Source organism: Squalius cephalus (genome assembly GCF_949319135.1).
Source record: "Squalius cephalus genome assembly, chromosome: 11".
Lineage (NCBI taxonomy): Eukaryota > Metazoa > Chordata > Actinopteri > Cypriniformes > Leuciscidae > Squalius > Squalius cephalus.
Window position 1 is genome coordinate 14,212,989 of NC_137132.1, and position 22,249 is coordinate 14,235,237.

Genomic DNA, 22,249 nt, shown 5'->3' on the forward strand with positions numbered 1-22,249 from the left:
TTATTTAGCCAGCGCTCATACCTGTATTTACATCCTGTTTTCGGTCAAAGTCCATAGTAATCGATTGTCGAGTTCACGCGCATTGGTTTAGTACCTATGATCATGCGCGTGAACTCGACAATCGATTACTATGGACTTTGACCGAAAACAGGATGTAAATACAGGTATGAGCGCTGGCTAAATAAATATCATTTTTATTCATATCTTTCACATCTACTGCAGTCAGATTGACCCGCGTTCACTCCGAAGGAATCACTCACATGACCTGTGCACTTGTAATGACACATCAAGGATGTTAAGAGGCTAAAAGCAGGTTTAAAACTTGCCCCATTGAAGTCAACAGGGTGCAAATTTTAAAAAGAGGATAACACGGTGTAGGCAACACCGATTTTTGTCGTTGTTCTCTGTATTGACAACACTCCAAATGTACTAAAAAATGAGCTCAATGTTAAAATTGACCGGAGTTCTCCTTTAATAGAACTTGACATGTCATTAAATGAAATATTGTGCAAAATAACCCTCTGGACATCACTTTTGGACATTACTGTACACCAGTAGCTTAATTAAAATGATACAACAAAGGCTTACACATACACACACACACACACATTGATGCGCTTGTTCACATTGTGCTTGAATTAAATGAACTGCAAAAGAGGGAAGCATTTTATTTTGTGCATTCGGATGTTATGGACATTTTTGTCCGCTCACATAGGATCATTCTACGCATGTCTTTATAAATGAGGCCCTGATTTTGATTCCCAACCCTTCTGTCCACTATGGCATTGATATCTCCAGTAGGTGGCAGTAAATATATACATTTTAGGCACTATTCTCAACTTTCAGTAACTAACAGTTTCTTGGACCATTTTCATCATAATTCTGCACAGAAAACCTCAAGAGTTTGTATTCTTGTGAAAAACCACTCCATCCTCAAGTGAATTAATAAACAAAAGCATCTGTACCATAGCAATCACGCTATTCCCATGGGTCACAGTTGTGTCGACCAGAGGTCAAACTGTGAAGTTTTATTGATGTTGCCAGGCAGGTGTGCGGTCTGCTCTTTTTATCCCAACTGACCCCATATCCCCCCTCATCACTATCCTCATCCAAAACTCCTGCATTTATCATCAGATTAACGCCCTCACTTCTGTCACTGAGCTGTTATTTAGTTGTGCCAGACCACAGGAAATCGTCACAAAGCTATTGTGTCCTCGCAGTAGGCATATCTACTTGAGCACACGTCCCAGGAGCAGGCCCTTTGTTATGAAAAGCTCGCCCTGCCCCGGAGTGACCCGCAGTCTCTTCGTCCCCCACCTCTCCCACCCCTTTCCTGAATCCAGGAGAAACTCAGAGCCAGGGCCATATGGCACTGCCACGCCACTGACAGGAACTGTGGACAGCAGAAACAGAAACATGGGCTATAGGCCAACTTAGGCCATCAAGAACACAAATACGTCGAGGTTCGCAGCAGTTATGTTATTTTTAGCGTCATGCTGTTGTTGTTTCTTCGCATTGTGTTTACATGAAATACATGGAATCGTATCTGGAGGTGCTTGGTCTGATCAAAAGTACTCAAATGTATTTGCGTCAAAGCTTCTCCAAGCATCAACTATCCTTTTTTTGTAAGAGAGCACGGATGAGTCAATGTTTACTATCATGTGCCATTGTGCTGAGCTGAAAGAACAGGAAGCCATAACTTGGGTCACCTTTGAGCTTTGCTTTTTCTTTTCTGTCCATTTGTACCATGCGTCACTTTTGGTGAAAACAAAATGTTGTGGGAATCTAAACAGTATTTACAGTCGAAGAAAACTGGTGATGCATAGTCAAGCTTTTTCCTAGAAGAAATACTTTGCTGCTTTGCTGAGTGTTCCTTTGAGACATCATATGGATTAATAGCAGTTTTTAAAGGGAAAATATACTTTAGTTCACTAAAAGCTTGCAGCTTATGAAGGCACATTGGAAGAAAGCGTAGAATTGTAGTTCGGTTCTTGTGCAGTTTACATCCATATATGCCAATAAAATCCTTTGAGGAGATACACATTTAGTAAGACACATTATTTGTTTATGCTGTCGAGTTTTTTTGTAATGTGCCACACATTGTTAAGGGACCATAGTTTCTGTGACAGAAAGAAAGTATGACTCATCCGCTTTGTGATTACAGTATAGCAGGACGATCATTTGTTTGTGGCAGCACTATAGTCTGAATATGTCTAAACACATAATTGTGTGTCATCTGCAAGGCAATCATAGTTGACATGTTCCTTTGACATGTAGGTGCATGTTGATGACACTGAGAGTATCAGAGAAAAGGCTGAAAGAAAATGTCATCTCATCTCAATCTGAGGGAATTATTATATTAATTAACTTCTTTTATTTAGGGAACCAGATGAAGCATTGCTTTTAGAATATTGACAGGGCCGTTGTTTCTGATGTGAGCACAGAAGCGTAAACCCGCCATGCGTGGACAGCAAATTCATGTTTTCAAAATACTTATTGATGCACTGAGATCTTGATGAAGGTTTTCATTCGGACCTCTCAGACATTGTTTGCTATTACTCAGAGCAATTTCTCAACCGAGGTGAGGAGAATTTCAATTTGTTGCACAGTTGGTTTCCTTGGAGCTCACAACTGTTGTCTGTCCTCTGATTCTCAGCCCATTTTGGGCTTCAAAGAAAGACAAATGTTCACTTCTCACTTCAATAATGGTGGTCTTTCACAAAAGACACAAAGTCAATGCAGTAAAGAAAAATGTCACATGGCTTAAGGAAAGCCCTGGAGAAGAGCACCAGTAAATCTCAAGAAGGCCGATCAATGAGAGGTCTGATTGCATTGGAAATAAAGTCCACACTTAATGGGTCGCTGTAAAATATAGCCGCATATATATTCATCAAAATGCATCCCTGAAAGGATAGCCAGATTGTCTAAACAAAGATTGCTTCAGAATACACTGACATATGTTAAAGTGAGTCCCTGTTAAAAATGACAAAACCTTTACACATTCATGGGTGAGTTCCAGGACCACTAGTTTTGTGTTCATTTTAACTAATTGACTGTGTTAATAAGTTTAACACACTAAATGTGTCAGAAAGGTTAACATAAAGATGTGTAAAAACGTGTAACATTACCACATTATGTACTATCCTTTATTATAATGAATAAAGGATTATGTATTATAGTGAAATATCAACAATTAAATTCAATCCAGAATAGAACAATACAATTTAAAGCAGTCAAAAAGGAAATGTCCAACATAGAACAGTTCTTTTCACAATCTCAAACATGACACATAACCCCACCTTCAAAATAATTTCACTTATTTCCAAACATTTTTGGATTGATGTACATGATACATTTTAGTTTTGAAAATATTAAACATTTTAATGTTTTTGAAAGAAGTCTCTTAGGCTCACCAAATATTTAATTTGATACAAAAAATACAGTAAAAACAGTAATATTGTGAAATATTATTACAATGTAAAACAGCTGTTTTCTAATTTATTCCTTTGATGACAAATCTGAATTTTCAGCATCATTACTCTAGTCTTCAGTGTCACATTATCCTTCAGAAAACATTATTATAATGATGATTTTATGCTGAAGAAACGTACTTCTCCATCTTTTCCACAGCATAGGTAAAAGTGATCATAAAAACATTAAAAAGCCAACCTTTGGGAATAAGCATATTTTGTCCACCTTTGGGAAAAAGTAAATGAACCTAAACCTAAATGAACTTCTCCTGTTCAGAGCTTAGTCTTGTGTAGCCAGACCTATCCCTAGACTCTATCGCTGCTTTTCTTGACCAAGGACTGCCCAAGAGGACATTTGACTGACATGTAACGCAACCAATCACAGTTCGTTTTGTTCTGCGTCATGTTTAGGGGCGTGACAATATAATGCCGGTCGATGTCCCTACTCCCTACAACAACAGACTGGCGTGCAACTAATATTCATTCAAGAATGTTGTACAAGTTTACTGCAACAACGGAGCCGCGAACTTCACATACTTTTGAAAATCCAGCGTTTAGTTGATCCTGGTAAGCGCTCATTGTCACAGTTGTAAACACAACGACGTTCTTCTTCAACGAGGGGTTTTGGTGTCACAGCATTTGTTTCCAGGCGGACCGATAAAGAACACGACACGCACGTCTACCGGACATTCTGTAGAATTCAACCAATCAGATCGCGACTTTGAAACTCCCGAAGTGTTTCCAGAAAAGTGACATATGCATCAGTCCCCTGTTCCCTGGATGGATGCATACGTGTCCACAACACAAATGTGCTCAGTTCTTCTTCAGAGAAGATCGCAGTTCCAACACTAGCCGCCTATATAAAAAATATAAGAGGGAAAGAGAGGATAAAGTTACACAAGCATCAAATTGTTTTTAATCTCCATCTTACTATAATTCAGAATATATATTTGTAAGCAACACCCTTTAAAAATGATGTCGATTTTGAATCCAATTTTCCACGCAAATTCGCAGCGTTGATCAAAATAAAGCTGCTTGGTTTAGCCATGCTTCAGCTACACTATTGACAATGAAAGTTTTTTTGCCCGCAAAATTTAATTTTTTTTTAAATAACAGTAGCAGAAAATATTGTTTTTGTAAATAAACATAAGTAAAAATATGAATTCAAGTAGGCCTAACGTTACAGCTTAAGAATCTTGCTAGCATCATCGGCGTGATCGACAATTTAGTTGAACAATTGATTAACCGATGACGACAAATCAGAATCCCAGTAAAAGGGATTAATCTGAAAGGTATTATTCTATGACTTATATACAGGCAGAATACCCCAAGGGCCTAATTTTATATTTACTTAAAAATAAAAATTATAACGTTTACTCAACAAATCTAAAAACATTAATGTGTCCACAAATCCCTAATAAAAAAATAGACACAAAAACTTTGATGTTCAACATAATACAATGTCCTATTTTCCTGAGACACAAAATTAGATCAATTAACCTCAAAACTGTTTCGGTTGACAGAATCTCACAAATGTTGGTATTCAGATACAATTAAACATTTTAAAAAGCCATTCATCAAAAGTGCTGAGATGAGATATTGTGCCAACTATGGACAGGAGAAAATATTAAGGTGTGTACCCGTTACCTAACTGGTATAATAGATATAATATTAAATTGAATTATACATAAATATAACATGTAGCCTATATTTCAAATAAAGTGTATATTTATTTTAAAAAAGTATAAAATAAATCATTATAAAATAACAAATAAAGTTATTGTTTGTTCTTTGTTATTTAGGGGGGGGGGGGGGGGATATATTTCGCTTTATATTTCCCCCCTCATAAAGCGAAATACCGATGGACAAGGACAGCAAAACAAAGCTGTCGCTTTAAGATTTCTTTGTGAAGCGCGCTCTAGTCTCGCGGGCGGACTGAAGCTCCACGCGCTTCACTCTGCAGAGCGCTCACACTCGACCCACTCGAGCATCTTATTCAAACGCCATGCAGTGAGCTGAATGGGAGAACAGCTTCTGAAGTCTGTGCGATATTACATCCAAATGAGTGACAGAGGGAGTGAACAAAATAGTTAGGCATCAGAGTCATCATGCAATTTCTTATACAAATATCCGCGCGTTTCAGATCAGGCATCACTGACTTTATCGTAATGCGCTGCTGTGAATTTCTCCAAGAGAGCAGCTGAAGTGCTTTTCCCGAGTTTTATTTTACGAGTTTAAAATTGTTTCGCTTGGCATGTTCCAGTGAGAATGTCTTTTGTCTAGAAACTACTAATGCCGTAGATAACAGCGCAAGTCTCGTTGGAAGCCGGACAAATGGCTTTTGTTGTCATAGGAACCCTGTTACTGATGCTCTCTAACATCTACAGCTCTTCAGGTGAGTTAAAACACTAGTTTATTGATCTTATTTTTGGTTCAATACTGCAGAGTAAGTTTAATCTGTTAGTTTAAGTCTCAGACTTTCATGTTATTGGCCTATATGGTCACTAAGTCAAGTCACCTTTATTTATATAGCGCATTTTACAATGCAGATTGTTTCAAAGCAGATTTAACGTTACAGTGATACCAGGAAAACAATGAAACAAAGTTTTTTGGGGCTGCACAGCAGGTCTAGAAGAAAATAGTGTTGTTGACCAGCTCAAATAAGTTCAGTGTTGATTCATTTCCGTTGTAAAAATCATTACTTATTAATTTAGTTCATTTATATAGGCCTACTGCGCTCTGGAGAAAACAGTGATGTCATCGTCCAGCCCAGTTCAGTTTTAAAACAATGGTGTCAATGCATGCAGATCAGTAATATTGTTGATTAAACAGCCAGATGACTTTCAGTTGTTGGATATTTAACTTATTGAATGTGAATTCTTAATACTGTTGTTGAAGCAACAAAAATGGAACATATTAAAACAAATCCACAAAAATCAATTTATTTTACACTAGAAAATCTTCCATTTACTACCAACGTTGAGTTACATTAGGTCACATCTTGTTACGTAACCACTGTCAACTGACTGCACGTTGTATAAAATGTACATTTATGTATAAATCCATTAATATTAGTTAATTGCACACGTTTTCAATCACTTAAATTGTGATTTCCGATGAAGGAAATTAAGTTGAAACTCAAAAAAATCTAATCAAAATAAGTTTTTCTGACAAGTTAAATAATGTTTTTTTTTATGTAATGGATTTTATAGTGAAATGTGAGACAATAATAGGAGAAAGTTTCCATTAAAACATTAAAAAGATCATAATCACTCTGGATTTAACAAAAGACAGCTGTGTTATAAAATATTCATGTTCAGGCACTTATCAAAGCGTCTTACAAGAAAGACTACTGCGTTTGATTTCTTCATTTGGTAGCTAATGATACAAAACAAGTACAGCAGTGCAAATACAAATTGTGTAAAGAAAGGCATTTCTAGTTATTAGAGATGGTGTTTATTTTTTTTTCATCCATTATGGCAGTACTCACAGGGGACGTGTCTTAAGTCTGGACATGACACCAATTGTCACACTATAAGAGTAAATATTTATACAAGAGATGTTTCCATGATCTCCTATAGCCTGGAGTATGTTTACCGTCTTGATTGCGGTGAAATGACCTGTAAGAGACTGACCGAAAATGTTTGGCAGGTGCAAAGAGGGATGCCACTGCTGTATCATCAGTCTGCGGGCGGCATGATGTGTCCCCCCGCTGAGGCCAGCTTAATGGCCTTTTGCATTAAAGGAGACAGCGGCTGCTTTATACACTGCGAGCTTTAGAAATAGAATTTATGAGTTATGCATCTGTCTCTCCACATTGTGGGGGTGCCCGAGCTGAAAGGATGCTCAAAATAGAGCAACGCTTGTATTAATATGCAGCGGGTATATCAATTTGACTGTCAGCTGTGAATATGAAAAGCATTGTTTACTTGGAGAAAGTTCTGAGTTAAAACATACTATGAAAGATGATTGATAATACTAGATAATAGCAGACATAGTCTGGTTGCTAAGAGACGTCTGTACCACAGGCAGAGCTGTTAGTAGGATGAATTCACAAATTGTTTTTGAAGGTGTCCTTAGTCTAAATCTGATCAAATATGACAAAGTTAATGAAATTATTTTTAAAAATAATCCAATGTATTGTCCATAGTATATATACATGGATTAACTGCAGCTCTTTAAATCCAGTGATTATCTTAAGACATGTTGACACCATTTACAGTAACAACATCACATAATATCTCTATAGACCAATGATTCATTCGGCTTATTGCTTTTCACTTAGCAAATAAGTGTTCCAGATTTAATTTTCGTAAGTAAATGTGCTTGTTCCTTAAATAAGCGGCCATGTGGGTGTGTTTGTGTTTGTTCGTGTGTGTGTTTGTGTTTGTTCATTAGCAGAAAACTGCAGACTGCAAAATCTCCCGCAACTGTCATTAATTAATGTAAGAGATCTGAAGCTTAGAACTGACAAAACAAAAGCTGTTCAGCTTGTGTTGCTTAGCAGTTGCAGTCAGGTTAGGGCAAATGCCAACTACAAGAGGTTGAATGGGGTTGACGGAGATAATGACGTTTCTGAAACGATGACAAATGGCCTGAGATGGATCACCCAGCAGAGATGTAAGCTGTCACAGTTAGTCGATAAAGAACAGTTTTTGCTACGCTGTGAAAAGCGATGTGCCTGGCGTAATAATGGGTCTAGGATTCATACCATCAGATTTCTTTCATGAACAAATGTTTTGTTTTGTTCTTTGATCAGTGTACACCAGTACGCACCCATTATGTCTGTTGAGAAAAGCATTGGATCATTACTGATACCAGGGAGCCAGGTTGATGCTCATATTATTTGAATATGTTTGAGGCGAACAGTTTTGAAAATTCGACTGGGCACCGTTTTTCATAATGCATTAGCATTAGTGATGGTACATTTAAGCCCTAAGGAGAAAGAGGGTGAAGCATGCATGTCTAATATTTGTAAATATTAATTACTGTAATGCTTTACATAACGCCATAGCTCATGGCCATACACTAAATATAACTTGTGTCAACAGTATTCCAAAGGAAGACACTTGATAATCCTGTGTTCAGAATAGCAGATGTTTTTATGACATTTCAATCTGTCTGTCTGTCTATTGATTGTTAAGCCTAACATTTGTTTTGATAAACTTTTTTTATTTTAAAATGATGGTTGTTTGAACTTAGTTTGTTGTATGAACTTATCAGTTATTTCAATTCATTTGAATTCTTTCTTGCGATCAAAATTTCTGTATTATTTCATCATGTCAATTCATCAATTTCATCCCATTTCTTACCTCAATTCTGAATGGTACGGGTGCATACAACTGCGTTGTACAGTTTCTGCTCACCTAAAAAGACAGCCAGTCTTTATTCATTCCTGAGTATTAATTTACCAGCATATTAGATTTCTTCTCTCCCAACTCTGTTCTGACATGTCAAAGTTTCTACGTTTTTAGCTTTAAGAATGCGAGGTACATTTTCAGCTAATAAAATATATCCGAAAACCCATTAAAAATATATTTTTTTCCCACCAGTCAGGAAATCACTGAGAGAGATGCTGTGAGAATAATCTCTCAGAAATTTCTCATGTGATTTGTGTGTGTAAATATTGTACAGCTCTATGGGTGACTGCATGGCACAATCTTCTCCAAATGTAACCTTCTTTCCTGTAAAGATATGAACCTGTTAATGTGGTCTTATACCTCTCATTTACACTTTCGAAAGGAAGCAGCGACTGTGTATGTCGTGAAATCACTGACAGATAATTATCCTTTCAAATCAGCATGGCTTTTCATGTGTGATGGGTTTGAAAACCACCGGCTTTTATTTGTTCCTTTCATTCTCTCACAAGGACCAATTAGCTTGCCATAACTTTAAAAATGATGATGCCTCAGAGTAGTGGGGAGTTATAATCTCGAGCGTTGTGAACGGATGGAAACATACTTATGAGTGTAATGTGCAGCGGGAGGCTGATGAACTATTTAGGTGTTCACGTTCACGAAGTTTTTATGAAAGTCATTAGTAACTTATTGGATTTAACTTCACCAAGAATAAACACATTATGCTATCTAAGAACTGTTTTCTTCCACTTGAGTATTTTCAGACAAATTAAGTATTTAGTTTTCCATTCCATAGATGATATTATTTTATTGCTGCACACACTCACCAACTGTTGAGAATTTCCACCCCTTTAATGTCAAGAAAACCCCTACACATGGCCACCGCTGTGCATTGCACTGCAAGTATTCCACCTCTTTAAAGCCCTCACTCATAAAATAGGAAACCCTCTCTGTTAGTTCTGTAGCCCCGGCCAGAGCAGAATTCGGGACTAATGGGTGGTGAGGTTTGGAGCCTTATTCAACAGCCGCAGCCATGCTAGACTCAGCCTTAATGTCAGCTTCTTTTAACTTCGCACGGATTTCATCTGGCTCTCTGGGCTGAAAGCTTAATAGGTGCTGAGTCATCAGCCTTTGAGAGGTTCATCCCCAGCTCCCTTTCCCACTGGCCATTAGAAGCCTCTCTCCTCTGGTTCCATCCTTTCACTGATGCTGGTGAAGACTATTTGTGTAGTTGAATGGTACACCCTGGTACTCTGTTATGAAAGGCTTTTTTTTTTTTTTCACATAATGCTTCGTAAAAATTAAAAAAAAGTTCCACACACCTGTTAATCAGTTTCAGCCCTGGTTAGTTTGTAGTACTCTACGAATTCTCAAAACTGAAAACTGCATCAGATGTAGTATATTTATTTAACAGACATGCATTTAGCTATTTCAATATAGCCCCTTTCCACACAGAATTTCCGGAAAATACACTGATAATGTGTCCCGGGGCCGTTTGATTTTGGTTCATTAACACTGCCAGTGATTTTCTGGAATCTGTGTATGCGTTCACACACATCCCGTAAAGAGTCGTGACATCTCTTGAAAAACCACGCTCTTGCATTTTTTTTTCTGATTCGATCATAAACTAGCGTATCACGTACTGTTCCATTAAGCTGGCGAATGATCTCAGCCGTCATCTCTACTACACACCCCTAACGCTCTGTGTGAAAGGGGCTTATGTTTGTGTTTAAGTAAAGAAAGCTAATTATGGCAATAAACTCAAGTAATGAAGGTTAAAGTCTGTATAAATAATGTAGTCAATAATTTTGTCCCTTAAAACTCATCTTTGATCACCAAAAGGGCATATTTAAACGTCTTTTTCCTGTAAAATAGCCTAAATTATTTCAATTGCCTTAAATTGGCTATGAATGTAACTCTACAACCTTGCTTCATTAAGTATTCGCGGTCCATGAATATTCATATGAGTCCCGCCTACCCTCACTCATACAGGCTCTTCTACAAGTCAATGTATCAGAGTAGTAATGCGTTTTATGTATCGCTCTCTACAACGTCAGACTCATAACAGCAAATAAACAGCAATAATGTGCTGCTAATTTTACACAAACCATTTTCCTGTTCGCCATCTCAGAGTCAGACAGCTGCCTTCTAACAATCAGCATCCTTAGAAATGCTTTGAACAACTTGAACAAAAGCTACTATTAATGTACTATTGTTCATTATAACATCGTAATACACATCATATACATACTTCTCTGGCTATATTACTAAATGTACACAATTATTTATATCAAGAGAAAAATATACCGGGATAACCTGGCTTCTCTTGAGACTCCCCTGCTTCGCAGCATAGTGAGGATGATATGCTAAAGCCCGCCAGCAAATTTATTTTTAATAAGAAGTTAGGTTTAACTGCCTGGTTTGGTTAATTAATTTACACTAAAAGTGCCAAACATTCCTCCAGTATGTCATGTATATGCTTTTAACTGTCACTGTTGATTTCTCGCAGGGTCCCGTCCACGTTTGGAGGATGCTCCTCCCAGGATAGTGGAGGATCCCTCAGATCTGATCGTGTCAAAGGGTGAGCCAGCCACCCTGAACTGCAAGGCAGAGGGTCGGCCCATGCCCACGGTGGAGTGGTATAAAGACGGCGAGCACGTTGAAACTGATAAGGACGACCCTCGCTCCCACCGCATGCTGCTGCCAAGCGGCTCCCTTTTTTTCTTGCGCATCGTTCACGGACGCCGCAGCAAACCCGACGAGGGTGTTTACACTTGCGTCGCCCGCAATTACCTAGGAGAGGCTGTTAGCCGAAATGCCTCGCTGGAAGTAGCCAGTAAGTATTTTCTGATAAATTCCACCTTATTCTGTTTCTAGATGGAGCATATCTGTGCTGAAATAGAAGTAATCTATTCCTCTCAGACATGTCCTGAGGTTTTGTTTGTTGAGTTCATTGTGGCAGGCTGCTGCTGAGTTTCTGCCTGCTGTGACAGTGTGTCCTCCTGCTGTGTGACTCTGCTTTGGGCCTTTGGCTCAGTCGTAATCCAGCTCCTTGGCTCCAGAAAGGCACCATATCCAGCTTCTCCGCCAGAAGAAACTGGATTAGCAAGTTTATTGATTAGAATGGGAATGCAACGAAGTTTGCTCATTAACAAAACAAGAGATGAATTTTTCTGGTGCCTGTTTTCCACATGATCTAATTTCCTCATATACAAACTGTGTCTTTTACAGTACACAATTACATTTCTCGTAGCTCCCTGTTCTTTTCAGGAGTCAGATTTTTGGCAATTTTGTGTGCCGCTTGGAGATGGAGGTGAGGCTGATCTGATAGGTCAATGTCATGTCAAGCCCATTTTGATGCATTTACCGACTTGCCGAAAGAAATTATTAAATTGTTTCCCCGTTCGAAGCGGAATGAGATCTTAAAATAGACATCTTTAAATGCTGAGGGAGAGTCAAGCCCTTAGAGCCATTACAGACTTTTGCTTACTGTCCCAGAGGACGCTGAGTAGCAGAGCATGCTGGGTGAAAATTATTTGCAATCATGCACTCTGTGGTAGATCCTATCCTGAAATCTGCATACTTACACTCCCTAATAATAGCATAGAGGGGGAATACTAGCTGACTGCAGCACAGTATTTTAAGACCTAAATCTCGTTAAATCTCACTTTTCATTCAAAAATAAAACTGAATGTGGATTTTTTTCGGGCACAAGATTCGCTGAATGATGCTACATGGCCTTTAATTCCAAGTCATAATTACCGCATAGAAAATATGTCGTCTAAGCAAGACTTACAAGATGATTTATTATGTACGATGAAAGCCAGAAAGAGAAAGTACTCATAGCTCTCTAGAGTCCATATATATCTACACTCAGCACTCCTTTGAGCCTCAAATCAGGCTGGATATTAGCTCGTGCTGCACAATGCTCATGAATTAAGTGTTCGCCCTTGTGGAAGATGAGACTGGGGTCATACACCGGGAGACCCAGCTCACCGCTGGCCGTATCTTCTCCTCAGCAGTGATTAATGTGCTAATTAGAGCTGGACAGTTGCCAGCGCGACCGCTGCATGAGGGCAGAGTGGGTGGTTTATGAAGACGGAGGATCCTGAGGGGTACAACAGGTGAAGGCTGGGGCGAGAGTGAGCGATCCTTCACACGTCTTTGAGGCCGCATGCATGTCCTGCTGGTCAGATTACAGCAGCAAGCGGATTGAGGTGGGAAAAAAAATATCGTATACATGGGATCAGCCTGTTTGTGATAAGTGAGCAATATTTGCCATGACAAGTCTGATGCGGCCATGTCCATCTGTTACATATTTCATCTTATGGTACTCATAAACATAGAGAGTTGTTGGTTTATGAAATGCTCACTTTGTGCTTTTTTGTTGGCGAATCAATAGTGTTTTTCAGTATTAGGCACGTGTGATATAATTAACTATTGTAGTAGAGTCGTGAACATCCTTTGTGAGAGAAGTTTTGGAACCACATTAATAGTTTGATCTGTGGCCACACTTTCAGCATTTTCGACCAAGAAAGCATGATAATAGCAATAATGAACATTTCAAAATATCGTCTTTTGTGTTTTGCAGATGAAAGTAAGTCACGTAAGTTTGGAAACTTGTGTTATTTTAATACATATAGATATAAGTATAAGTTTGCTGTTTGTTATGTATTTGTCTTTTTTAATAATTTTTTATTTTAAAATAGCTTTCATTTATTTTTATTTCTGTTTTAGTGGTTCAACTTATTTTTTTTCTATCTTAGAAATCTTTCTAATTTTCATTGAAGTTTTTCATCATAATGATTAAATTTATTTATATATATAATTATATTTATTATTTCATCATTATTTCAATTACTGATTAGGCCTATTTTTAATATTTTCAAGGTTTAGTTAACAGTACAACACAGGTTTGGAACAACATGATGGTGAGTAAATGATAACAGAATTATCATTTTTGAGTGAACTTTTCCTTTATGCATTCAGACTTACCATTTTTTTCAACATCATAGAGAAACCAGTGCTCGAAGTGGGCTGGTGCGCACTAGGACGCATTTCCGGCACTTCTATACTGTATTTTAATCTTAAGCGTACCTTCACTTTTCTTGCGTACCGCCACATCTCACATGTTGCCGGTACTTTTCCACTCAGAGTCAAAGCATCAGTGTCCATCTTATTATTTAAGAACACTTATTTTTAACGGCAAGGCCAACTTTCATGTTAATTTGTTTCTTCCATGTTACTGCCAGGCACTTTTTCTTTTTCAAGCACTGAGAGAAATCATATTTGTTAATGGCGGACAAGGTCATGCATGCATAGAATGGAGATGTAGGTTCTTTCAATTCAGTACATACTGACAGCACGTGTTTTCAAACAAAAGCCATTTACAGCAGTGAGTTTCAAGCAACTCTCACATTTCCTCAAGAATATGTAAAAAGTGACTTTATTCTTCAAGGTTTAAACAGCCATAGCAAGAATAAATCGCTCTCTAAATGCAACGCTTCTGTTGTTCATGAGTTTCAAGGTGATGAGTTTCAAAAGATCTGCGTTTTGTGAACATCCAGTTTTGTTCTGTAATATTAAATGATGCACCAGTGAGAGAAGGTTAAATCTGGGTCTTACACTAATATATTAATCCATCCCATGCTAGACTGTGGTATATTGGGGGATATAGTATTATCCATGTAACATATGTATGCCAAACGACCAATGCTTAATCTGACGCTTGTCATAAAGGCAGAATGACAAGTGGCAAGTGCGACTAGTGGTGCCTGTTATTATTTTTTTTTAGCAGAGGTAGATATTTAGCTCTCGGCTTGAATACGAATCCATTCACGTATTCTTTTTAAATAGCAGCTTTGTGTTGAAGCTTTTATGCAAGAGAAAAGCTGTATCTATTTCAAAGCATTGAATGTGGCAGTCTGTCTGGGGTAGCAAACTGCCGCGTTCCCTGAGCCTGGATTAAGATAAAGTAGGACAAATGAAAAATAAAACTTGCTTAAAAGGCTCTAGCCCAGCTGTCCCTCTTTCTCCCAGTGTGGGATTATAAAGTAATAATGCTCCATGGCAGCTTTTCCCTAATACATCTTTCCCCATGCGCTCTTATCTAAACCCTCTGAAGAGCTGTTATGGGGTTTCTTGCATGCACAATGTTATTGAACATAACACACTCACTATTTATCTCGCACATCTTCCATTCTTTTTGTCTATTTCATGTAATATGCATAACATTTTCAGCTGTTGCACTGTGTAATTTTCAGAAGACAATCTCTGGCTCTGCGACGCCAAGTTCTGTCCAGTTATTGATTGTTCAAGAAAGCATGTAGAAGCCGGAAAGCGATATTAAATGGGATGTTATCAGTCTGAAAGGAAGTAAACACAAACGATGTGTGGATTAACCCAGTCACCCTTTCTCTGGGTGGGTCGATTAGCCCAGTCTCGAGACGGGGAGTAACGTGGCGTGGGATTAGCCCACCTCTGGGATGGATTTATTTATGTGGCTCTGAAATGAACAATAACAACATTCTGTCTAGTCCACACACACACTTCCAGCCATGTGTCGCAATGCCGGCCTGTCGTAACTCTTCGCAGCCACATCCACTTTCATGCTCCGCCATATAATTACACGTTGTTAAATGTAATTATGTAGTTGTCACTGTCAGGCTGAAAGTGTAGGAGTGCTTAAGTTAGCCTGAAACATTTCACAATTCTCCTCCCTCTTCCGTACACACACACACACACGTCGACAGATGGCCACTTGTCAAAACCGTCACGGATTCTTCAGGTTAGAATGATTATCCTTTAAAGACCAATGCCTGAGTCACAAATGGGCGAATGTGTTGTGGGTCCTCCATAGTGGGGGATGCGAATGAACGGCCGTGTGTAAGGAAGGAGACAGAGCGCGTGGTGAGTCAGTGGTGGGCTATTAATAATGTACATCCCAACAGGCTTGTCATTTACAATCATTCCATGATCTCTACAGGGGGGCGGGGAAGAAAGACTTCTGGCCTTTTGAAATGAGCTCAACCTCAAAAAATGTCCTTTCACTCCCATAAGTCAAACACCAGTATCACATTTAGACAAATTCACTGTTTTTGGGTGCAGTGATGATGTTTATATTCAGTGCAGGGTCTCCACGTGGTGTCATGTCTAACAACCTAACACGCTAACACATGAAAATGGGTCAAATGCTGATAACTTCATGGTACTGATAACTTCATGGTTGTGTCTCAAAACATAGTAAACAGTATATCAAGTATATATACACCCTCAAGTATATATATATATATATATATATATGTATATGTATATGTATATATATATATATATATATATATATATATATATATATATATATATATATATATATATATGCCGGTTTTGTTATAATTAGGGCCCGAGCACCGATGGTGTGAGGACCCTCTTGGAATTGCTCTGTTTATTAGGGCCCGAGCACCGATGGTGTGAGGACCCTCTTGGAATTGCTCTGTTTATTATTATTAGGGCCCGAGCACCGATGGTGTGAGGACCCTCTTGGAATTGCTCTGTTTATTATTATTATTATTATTCTTCTCCGCATTGAATTGCATTTTTGAGGGCCTAAACATGCGCGAAAACTCACGAAACTTTGCACACGCGTCAGAACTGGCGAAAATTTACATCTGATATAGGTTTCAGAATTGGACGGGGCAAAATGGCTCGATAGCGCCACCTATAAAAGTTCAACGGAGTGCGCCTCCTGCAACGTTCCACGTACGTGCACGAAATTCGGTACATACGTGTAATGACCTAATACCTACAAAAAAGTCTCTTGGAGCATAGCCCTAAACACAACAGGAAGTCAGCCATTTTGAACTTCCTCTCAGATTTTTGTGCAGTTTTTGCCATTTTCAGGCCTCGTACTTTAACGAACTCCTCCTACAGTTTTAATCTGATCATCTTCAAATTTGGTGAGTGTAATCTTAAGGCCTTTGCGACGTTAAATTGCGAAGATCTTGAGTTTTCGTCGAAGGGCGGGTCCTCGGCGGCCTTACAAATTTCGATGTTTCGCCATGAAACAGGAAGTTGCTGTAACTCAGGCATGGAATGTCCAATCTCCCCCAAACTTCACACGTTTGATAAGAGTTCTGTCCTGAACACATGGCCATGCTCATATTCAGTTATAGTCATAGCGCCACCTGCTGGCAACAGGAAGTGACATGTTTAACACTGTTATGGACTCCTAATAACATATAAAAAAGTGCCAGCAAGTGCGAAACATGCTAACAACATACTAGAAGCATGCTAAAACATGCTAGCAAACTCTTAGCTAAGTGCTAAAGCATGCTATTATTGCAATTAAATAGGAATTTGCTGTAACTCAGGCATGGAATGTCCAATCTGCCCCAAACTTCACACTTTTGATAAGCGTTCTGTCCTGAACACATCTACATGATAATATTCAGTTATAGTAATAGCGCCACCTACTGGCAACAGGAAGTGTCATGTTTAACACGTTGATGCCATTCTAGCAACATGTTAAAAATGCCATTGAGGTCTAAACATGCTAGAAACATGTTAAAACATGCTAGCAATACTTAGCTAAGTGCTAAAGCATGCTAATTCAATGAAACAGGATGTTGTTGTTACTCAAGAAGGCAATGTCCAATATGCGCCAAACTTCACACTTTTAATAAACGTTCTGTCCTGAACACATGACCATGCTCATATTCAGTTACAGTCATAGTGCCACCTGCTGGCAACAGGAAGTGACATGTTAAACACTGTTGTGGACATATAAAAACATATAAAAAAAGTGCCAGCAAGTGCTAAACATGCTAACAACATACTAGAAACATGCTAAAACATGCTAGCAAACACTTAGCTAAGTGCTAAAGCATGCTATTGCTGCAATTAAATAGGAATTTGCTGTAACACAGGCATGGAATGTCCAATCTGCCCCAAACTTCACACGTTTGATAAGAGTCATGGCCTGAACACATCTACATGAGAATATTCAGTTATAGTAATAGCGCCACCTGCTGTCAACAGGAAGTGACATGTTTAACACTGTTGTGGTCTCCTAATAACATATATAAAAGAGCCAGCAAGTGCTAAACAGGTTAGCAACATACTAGAAACATGCTAGCAAACACTTAGCTAAGTGATAAAGCATGCTATTACTGCAATTAAATAGGAATTTGCTGTAACTCAGGCATGGAACGTCCAATCTGCCCCAAACTTCACATGTTTGATAAGAATCATGGCCTGAACGCATGCCTATGCTCAAATTCAGTTATAGTAATAGCGCCACCTACTGGCAACAGGAAGTGACATGTTTAACACGTTGATGCCGTTCTAGCAACATGTTAAAAATGCCATTGAGTTCTAAACATGCTAGAAACATATTAAAACATGCTAGCAATACTTAGCTAAGTGCTAAAGCATGCTAATTCAATGAAACAGGACTTTGTTGTTACTCAAGAAGGCAATGTACAATCTACCCCAAACGTCACACGTTTGATAAGAGTTATCTCTTGTACACATGTCCATGCTCATATTTAGTTATAGTCATAGCGCCACCTGCTGGCAACAGGAAGTGACGTTTAACACTGTTCTTGACTCCTAATAACATATAAAAAAATGCCAGTAGGTGCTAAACATCCTACCAACATACTAGAGACATGCTAAAACATAATAGCAAACACTTAGCTAAGTGCTAAAGAATGATATTACTGCAATTAAATATGAATTTGCTGTAACTCAGGCATGGAATGTCCAATCTGCCCCAAACTTCACACTTTTGATAAGCGTTCTGTCCTGAACACATGACCATGCTTATATTCAGTTACAGTCATAGCGCCACCTGCTGGCAACAGGAAGTGACATGTTTAACACTGTTGTGGACTCCTAATAACATATAAAAAAGTGCCAGCAAGTGTTAAACATGCTAACAACATACTAGAAACATGCTAAAACATACTAGCAAACTCTTAGCCAAGTGCTAAAGCATGCTATTATTGCAATTAAATAGGAATTTGCTGTAACTCAGGCATGGAATGTCCAATCTGCCCCAAACTTCACACTTTTGATAAGAGTCATGGCCTGAACACATCTACATGAGAATGTTCAGTTATAGTAATAGCGCCACCAACTGGCAACAGGAAGTGACATGTTTAACACGTTGATGCCGTTCTAGCAACATGTTAAAACATGCTAACAATGCTTAGCTAAGTTCTAAAGAATGCTAATTCAATGAAACATGACTTTGTTGTTACTCAAGAAGGCAATGTCCAATTTGCACCAAACTTCACATGTTTGATAAGAGTTCTGTCCTGAACACACATCCATGCTCATATTCAGTTATAGTCATAACGCCACCTACTGGCAACAGAAACTGACATGGTTAACACAGTAATGCAGTACTAACCACATAATTATTGTGTACTAAGCATGCTAGAAACAGACTGAACATGCTAGCAACACTTAGCTGAGTCATGAAGCATGCTATTATCACCATTATACAAAACATTTTGTAACTGACTTTGACATACTCTTACTATATATACCTCCTTAAATGTACATTTCCCAACCATGCTCTGCCTTCCTAAAGCCACCGAGTGTTGATGGCACGGGTGCGAGGGCCCTTTCATCGCTGCTTGCAGCTTTAATTATTATTATTATTATTCTCCGCATTGAATTGCATTTTTGAGGGCCTAAACATGCGCGAAAACTCACGAAACTTTGCACACGCGTCAGAACTGGCGAAAATTTACATCTGATATAGGTTTCAGAATTGGACGGGGCAAAATGGCTCGATAGCGCCACCTATAAAAGTTCAACGGAGTGCGCCTCCCGCAACGTTCAACGTACGTGCACGAAATTCGGTACATACGTGTAATGACCTAATACCTACAAAAAAGTCTCTTGGAGCATAGCCCTAAACACAACAGGAAGTCAGCCATTTTGAACTTCCTCTCAGATTTTTGTGCAGTTTTTGCCATTTTCAGGCCTCGTACTTTAACGAACTCCTCCTACAGTTTTAATCTGATCATCTTCAAATTTGGTGAGTGTAATCTTAAGGCCTTTGCGACGTTAAATTGCGAAGATCTTGAGTTTTCGTCGAAGGGCGGGTCCTCGGCGGCCTTACAAATTTCGATGTTTCGCCATGAAACAGGAAGTTGCTGTAACTCAGGCATGGAATGTCCAATCTGCCCCAAACTTCACACGTTTGATAAGAGTTCTGTCCTGAACACATGGCCATGCTCATATTCAGTTATAGTCATAGCGCCACCTGCTGGCAACAGGAAGTGACATGTTTAACACTGTTATGGACTCCTAATAACATATAAAAAAGTGCCAGCAAGTGCTAAACATGCTAACAACATACTAGAAGCATGCTAAAACATGCTAGCAAACTCTTAGCTAAGTGCTAAAGCATGCTATTATTGCAATTAAATAGGAATTTGCTGTAACTCAGGCATGGAATGTCCAATCTGCCCCAAACTTCACACTTTTGATAAGCGTTCTGTCCTGAACACATCTACATGATAATATTCAGTTATAGTAATAGCGCCACCTACTGGCAACAGGAAGTGTCATGTTTAACACGTTGATGCCATTCTAGCAACATGTTAAAAATGCCATTGAGGTCTAAACATGCTAGAAACATGTTAAAACATGCTAGCTAATGTTAAAACATGCTAGCAATACTTAGCTAAGTGGTAAAGCATGCTAATTCAATGAAACAGGATGTTGTTGTTACTCAAGAAGGCAATGTCCAATATGCGCCAAACTTCACATGTTTGATAAGAATCATGGCCTGAACGCATGCCTATGCTCAAATTCAGTTATAGTAATAGCGCCACCTACTGGCAACAGGAAGTGACATGTTTAACACGTTGATGCCGTTCTAGCAACATGTTAAAAATGCCATTGAGTTCTAAACATGCTAGAAACATATTAAAACATGCTAGCAATACTTAGCTAAGTGCTAAAGCATGCTAATTCAATGAAACAGGACTTTGTTGTTACACAAGAAGGCAATGTACAATCTACCCCAAACGTCACACGTTTGATAAGAGTTATCTCTTGAACACATGTCCATGCTCATATTTAGTTATAGTCATAGCGCCACCTGCTGGCAACAGGAAGTGACGTTTAACACTGTTCTTGACTCCTAATAACATATAAAAAAATGCCAGTAGGTGCTAAACATCCTACCAACATACTAGAGACATGCTAAAACATAATAGCAAACACTTAGCTAAGTGCTAAAGAATGATATTACTGCAATTAAATATGAATTTGCTGTAACTCAGGCATGGAATGTCCAATCTGCCCCAAACTTCACACTTTTGATAAGCGTTCTGTCCTGAACACATGACCATGCTTATATTCAGTTACAGTCATAGCGCCACCTGCTGGCAACAGGAAGTGACATGTTTAACACTGTTGTGGACTCCTAATAACATATAAAAAAGTGCCAGCAAGTGTTAAACATGCTAACAACATACTAGAAACATGCTAAAACATGCTAGCAAACTCTTAGCCAAGTGCTAAAGCATGCTATTATTGCAATTAAATAGGAATTTGCTGTAACTCAGGCATGGAATGTCCAATCTGCCCCAAACTTCACACTTTTGATAAGAGTCATGGCCTGAACACATCTACATGAGAATGTTCAGTTATAGTAATAGCGCCACCAACTGGCAACAGGAAGTGACATGTTTAACACGTTGATGCCGTTCTAGCAACATGTTAAAACATGCTAACAATGCTTAGCTAAGTTCTAAAGAATGCTAATTCAATGAAACATGACTTTGTTGTTACTCAAGAAGGCAATGTCCAATTTGCACCAAACTTCACATGTTTGATAAGAGTTCTGTCCTGAACACACATCCATGCTCATATTCAGTTATAGTCATAACACCACCTACTGGCAACAGAAACTGACATGGTTAACACAGTAATGCAGTACTAACCACATAATTATTGTGTACTAAGCATGCTAGAAACAGACTGAACATGCTAGCAACACTTAGCTGAGTCATGAAGCATGCTATTATCACCATTATACAAAACATTTTGTAACTGACTTTGACATACTCTTACTATATATACCTCCTTAAATGTACATTTCCCAACCATGCTCTGCCTTCCTAAAGCCACCGAGTGTTGATGGCACGGGTGCGAGGGCCCTTTCATCGCTGCTTGCAGCTTTAATTATTATTATTCTTCTCCGCATTGAATTGCATTTTTGAGGGCCTAAACATGCGCGAAAACTCACGAAACTTTGCACACGCGTCAGAACTGGCGAAAATTTACATCTGATATAGGTTTCAGAATTGGACGGGGCAAAATGGCTCGATAGCGCCACCTATAAAAGTTCAACGGAGTGCGCCTCCTGCAACGTTCCACGTACGTGCACGAAATTCGGTA

The 22,249-nt window shown here is 38.7% G+C and overlaps 1 protein-coding gene across 1 annotated transcript in view; it reads left to right on the forward strand.

The window, feature by feature from the left end:
• Nucleotides 1–5,390: 5,390 nt before the first annotated feature.
• LOC307166723 (roundabout homolog 2) overlaps nucleotides 5,391–22,249 on the forward strand; it is a 74,989-nt gene continuing 58,130 nt past the window's right edge. The window contains exons 1-2 of the mRNA XM_079885278.1: nucleotides 5,391–5,865; nucleotides 11,337–11,663. Coding sequence (XP_079741404.1) covers nucleotides 5,805–5,865; nucleotides 11,337–11,663 — 388 coding nt within the window. The 5' untranslated portion in view covers nucleotides 5,391–5,804. The remainder of the gene's footprint in view (nucleotides 5,866–11,336; nucleotides 11,664–22,249) is intronic.